Raw genomic sequence first — 4,865 nt, 5'->3', positions numbered from 1 at the left:
CCAATGTACATGTTCTCTCACTGATTTGAGAAAGCAAAGTGGCCAATTCGCTCATCAGTGAGACAATGTTAACATTGTCTCACTCTAATTACTTTGTCTCACTCCAGATTTGCAACGTGAAGGCACGAAATAGTGAGCACGTAACATGCAGGCAACGTCGTATGCACGCGAAGTACGTTGGCAGCACTGGCTGTAAATCAGCTGGTCAGCTGTTGTACTGTTGTATTTGTCACTTCACATTTAATGTTATATTAAAAGTTCACTTCTGTGTAAAAATAGGTTATGTTTCTTCACCAATTTATTTGTTTTATGGTATTGTAGGAAAAGTATAATGTGCAACTCGAGTTCAAAGTACAATTGCCTCACTCGAGAAACCATTCCTCACTCGCCTACGGCTCGTGAGTAAGGATTTCTCTCGAGTGAGTCAATTGCTCACTTTTCTCACTAGTTGCACAAATAACTATATACCTGCAGTAAAAGTTATTTTGTTGATTCAAAAAATATACTTGAATTGTACAAGGCAGCACTGTCTCAAGACCTTAAAACGAAAGCATAACATTTCTAAAGCCTCAATCTAATAATAAATTAGTTTACCAGGAAACAATAAAACATTGACTGAAGGTGTTAAGTTTTAAAAGTACAAGAAATGTTTTGGTACATACATAATTTTACAAAAGGTTACATGAAATTTTATAGCTTAGAGAAACACGGTGGGGAAAACTAAGAATTAGAGTGTTTTTAGTGCAAACTCCAGACCTTTGCCATAGGGTCTAGGGAGTCATCGTATTAGTTCAGACATGTCCGTGGAAACTTAGGAGACGAGTAATATGCCCCAGCCAGGCTCAACAGTAGACTACAATTTCAGCTAATTTTCCTGATACCCTTGAGAATCATAAGTCATTTTTTGGTCCTAGGTCTACAGGAAAGTGGTAACAGTGAGATGATAACATGCTTTGTAGGCTAAGTAGTTTTAATTAAAGATTAACCTCACAATATATTTTACTAACCGTGGATTGTCCAGTACTTCTCTTATCGCTGTACTCATCGTCTTCTCTGAGATGTTGTCGATGGCAACCTTAACTCCGACTTCTCGCTCTACGAAGAACCTGACGTTGCGATGCTGATCGAAAAACTGAGGAATACCGATGACAGGAACGCCGAAGTGAACTGCCTCAAGTGTGCTGAATTGACCCCCGTGAGTGATGAACAGCACACAGTTAGGGTGGGCTGAAGACAAAACAAGATTGAAAATAGAAAATTGACAACAACCTCGGGAACAAGCTTACATTCTTTTTCTCCTAATTTGGTTTATTTTATTTGAAGTTAAAAATATATTTTGTTGTTTTATACAGTTGAGTCTCTACAATGATACTTGTTCACAAAAAAATATAATCATTAATTTAATAATTTATACTGATCAACATAAAATTCTTAATCCAAATTTCACTCCCGATTTAAGTTAATTTCTTACCCAAATATTCAATTTCTTCAATAATTAACATTAAGTAGGGTTTTTTATTTGTTAGATGGCTACACTGGCAGATCATTTTTTGAGTACAAGTTTAGACATACCTTTTATAAATTGCTTTGTAATTTTGATATTGTAGAAGTATATTTAGTATTAAAAATAGGTAATGCCGTCTTAAATGAATAAACAAATGTGGATAAATAATTGTTAGATTATGTGTGGTGCCAACAATGTAAAATTTAAGTACTGTATAGTATTGTTTACAATTTGAAAGTTGTGTGCATTTTTACATATGGCCTGCATATTTTAGAGTGTCTTGAAACAATAATTAGACGTTAAATATTAAAAATAAAGTTTCTCTGTACCTTTTATACGAAATATCACACTTCTCGTCAAGTGAAGAACTTAACCCTAGTTTGAACGGTAAGATGGTAGTTTGAACGGTTTTTCCAGTGTGTTTAACTGTACCTAATTTTTTTTGTTTTTGGCATATTTAATCGTTAATTGATCCAGTATTTAAATTAATAATATACGTATTACAACCTCCATCCTCAGACCAAAAATGCATAGGAGGGGCTAGAAACTGTATTAAGAGTACTACGGTCATATTTTGAAATATCTTTTACCTAAAATATCGGGTTGAGGTGCTCACTTTAAAGTTAACACGTTTGGCGGAAGACCTTCAATATCTCCCTTTCTCGTCTTCCAGATTACCCTTTCTTTAAATCGCTTGAATACATTGATGTACATATCAAAGTATTCTTTTGGTTTTATATCATCGTTGACATAGGTGCCCAGGCTGAAAAATATAACACCGGCTGGTGCTTCATCCATGAACTTTTTTATTTCCTGAAACATGTATTTATGGTTGGTTGTGCTGTAAAATGAATTTTAAAAACAAGTAAAGAATTGTGACCCACCTCTGGATAAGAGTCTGGCAATTGTAAAGTACAGGGGAAGTATTGAAATAATATTAACCAATGGCTTAACTAAATATTTCCAACGTTAGCTACACAAAAACACTGAAATATTTAACCCAGTTTTAGTTTAATATAGGCTTGTAATATATTGTAAAATCAATACAGTAACCTATACTCACTGGGACAATGGCGTCGTCCTGTAATCCAGCTACTAGGAGGTCACGAATTGTGGATATTTATAGGCATGCACTGTGGATTCGATACTCCCTGGTGTGGATTTACGTCCGCACTAGTGAGTACTACGACTATCCGCAGTACTATCTTGACAATTAGACTTATTCGTTAATACAAAGGCAAAAATGTGGTTCGGATTCTACTATAAACTGTAGGCCCCTTAGTTGTCATTAGCTATACGGCCTATTAATTAACAGCTGTGTCCAAGGAATATGTCGACCTTAGTCAGTAAAAAGACTACAAGATCGCGTCACTCATCCTACGCTCATCTCCATTCATACTTGGTTTAAAATACCTACTTTGTATGGTCAGTATTTCATAAAAAAATATAAAAGTATTAAGTACTACGACTATTAATCTACGCTGGACGTAAATCAGTTGTTATTAACTTACGTTTGGCAGAGGTTTATTAGGCTCTATGTGTATGCCTCCAACACCGATAACATTGGGTGGCCGTGGCTGGGCGTAGTCAGCAGTGACGTGGTCATTGACGAAGTGTAACGATATATTCCTTGCCATCTCAGCGATTGGTGGGAGATCTGGAAATGCCTTCTTCATCATCGCCTCCAGCGACCTAAGTTGAGAGTTGTGGTAGTGGTACAACCCTCTGATACTCGTAAACGCATTGAAAAGTCTGTCTTGAAAACTCATCCTGTTCGATAAGGAAAGGCAAGTATCCGGTATGTAAGAGAGCTGATAGTCATTTCCAGCATGACTGTTGAGAAAATTGTTCAGGGCAAACGTTTGGAGCGATATGATTGGAGCGTTGAATATTCTCCCCATTACGAGAGTGTGCTCATGTACTGTTGTCCCCTCGATGAATATTAAGTCAAATTTGTCTTTCCCGGTGAGCAGCTCCTGGACCTTTGGATCCTCTATGAACCATGGGTACGTTAACAGATGCAGTGGCCAATACAAGTCGACACATTTCCACTCCGGAAAGTCAGTGATCTCTATGAAGTAGTCTGCCACTGAAAATAGATAGTGGTCGTTGTAATACATGAATATTTATAGTAATTAAATTAGTAGGCTATTAAAATTGAATAGTATTTAAAATCATATATTACAGTTAAGAATTGAAATTTTTTATCTATTATGTAAAATTCTAAACTACCCTTCAATAATACAATAATAGTATTTTTCAAGATTCGTCGTCAAAAACTGTATGTGATTTATGTATTGCATGAGTATTAACAGGTTCATCTAAGTATGTTTTTAAAAACATTCATTTTTTGCTTTCTATGTTTATTGTGCTCTAAACAAAGTATAAACTTATCTACCAGTATACCAAAAGTTCATCGCAGACAAATGCATATAGTTTACTGTGTAGACTATGTTTTATTGGTCACTTAACTACTAATGATCTATTTTATATTTTTATGAAGTTTATCCTTATTTTTTACGCTGGTACAAAATATATGTCCTTTAAAATGTTTTTTGTTCCGACTGGTCATCAACAGAAAACTGAATTTAGATTCAATAAATGATTTATATATTATTTATAAAATAATTGATTGTCCTAAAACAGTGACTATTCTTGTCTGAGGGGCATATCGTTTTGTTACGGAACATACGTATAGCCTCATTACCTTATTATTTAATAGTTAAAGACCATTGTTAATTAGTTGGATTTGAACCCTGGCCCTCAAAACCTATTCGATTGCTATAAATATAATCAAATACATTTTAAGACCATCTAAACTATTCTCTGGTGGACACGTAATTCAGTACGGCACATTTTAAAGAAGAATATCCTCTTACTAAACAATGACTCCACTAAGCTTACATTCCTTGCAATCAGGCTTGATGTTCTCCAGGAAGATATCGGTGTAGTTGGGAGGGGGTTTGTCCAGGGGGAAGGGTGTGTAGTTGACCACCTCATGCCCAGCAGCTGCTAGAGCCTTCATGACGGGCCGCAGGAAGTTGTGGTGACTCTTCGCCCACATGGGCAACATCCCTAGTATCCTCGCAGCATGAATACATTCCAAAGAGACTGTCAAAACTACGAGTGTACGCAGTAAGGGAGCCTGGAAAAGATTACCGCTTTACTAACCGATAAAGATTACTAACACATATTGTTTTGGTAAATACACAAAGATAAGACAAGGATTACTATCGGCGTTGCAAAAAACGCATGGTAGCATAGGATGCTTACGGTGCAATTACAAAAATAAAAACATAATAGGGAATCTCGGTGAAATTGGGAAAAAATAACATGTTTTTTAACAAGTTTTTTGAAGCGT

The 4,865-nt window shown here is 35.8% G+C and overlaps 1 protein-coding gene across 2 annotated transcripts; it reads right to left on the bottom strand.

Moving 5' to 3' along the window:
• Positions 1–1,013: 1,013 nt before the first annotated feature.
• Positions 1,014–4,644, bottom strand: LOC128981914 (UDP-glycosyltransferase UGT4-like). Of its 2 annotated transcripts, XM_054400905.1 has the most exons (4): positions 4,409–4,644; positions 3,016–3,593; positions 2,095–2,317; positions 1,143–1,227 (listed from the first exon to the last, which is right to left on the bottom strand). In XM_054400905.1, exons 1-3 carry the CDS (start codon positions 4,575–4,577, stop codon positions 2,117–2,119), a joined length of 948 nt encoding a protein of 315 aa, XP_054256880.1. In that variant the 5' UTR covers positions 4,578–4,644; the 3' UTR covers positions 1,143–1,227; positions 2,095–2,116. The 2 variants fall into 2 exon arrangements, with proteins under 2 accessions (XP_054256881.1, XP_054256880.1); XM_054400906.1 differs by lacking the exon at positions 2,095–2,317 and having other exon boundaries at positions 1,014–1,227.
• Between the last annotated feature and the right edge of the window lie 221 nt (positions 4,645–4,865).

The sequence above is a fragment of the Macrosteles quadrilineatus genome, unplaced genomic scaffold (assembly GCF_028750875.1).
Source record: "Macrosteles quadrilineatus isolate MER2022 unplaced genomic scaffold, UCM_ALF_1.0 Scaffold_57__1_contigs__length_777910, whole genome shotgun sequence".
NCBI lineage: Eukaryota > Metazoa > Arthropoda > Insecta > Hemiptera > Cicadellidae > Macrosteles > Macrosteles quadrilineatus.
Note: the sequence above shows the minus strand (reverse complement) of the source record. Positions and strands in the feature narration are given on the sequence as shown.

Excerpts from the sequence above, each read along its gene's own strand:
- LOC128981914 (XM_054400905.1), bottom strand. The coding sequence starts at position 4,577 with ATGTTGCCCATGTGGGCGAAGAGTCACCACAACTTCCTGCGGCCCGTC. Across the intron at positions 3,594-4,408 it reads CAAGCCTGATTGCAAGGAAT|TGGCAGACTACTTCATAGAG; the intron begins GTAAGCTTAGTG and ends ATCTATTTTCAG. Across the intron at positions 2,318-3,015 it reads CTAATAAACCTCTGCCAAAC|GAAATAAAAAAGTTCATGGA; the intron begins GTAAGTTAATAA and ends TACATGTTTCAG.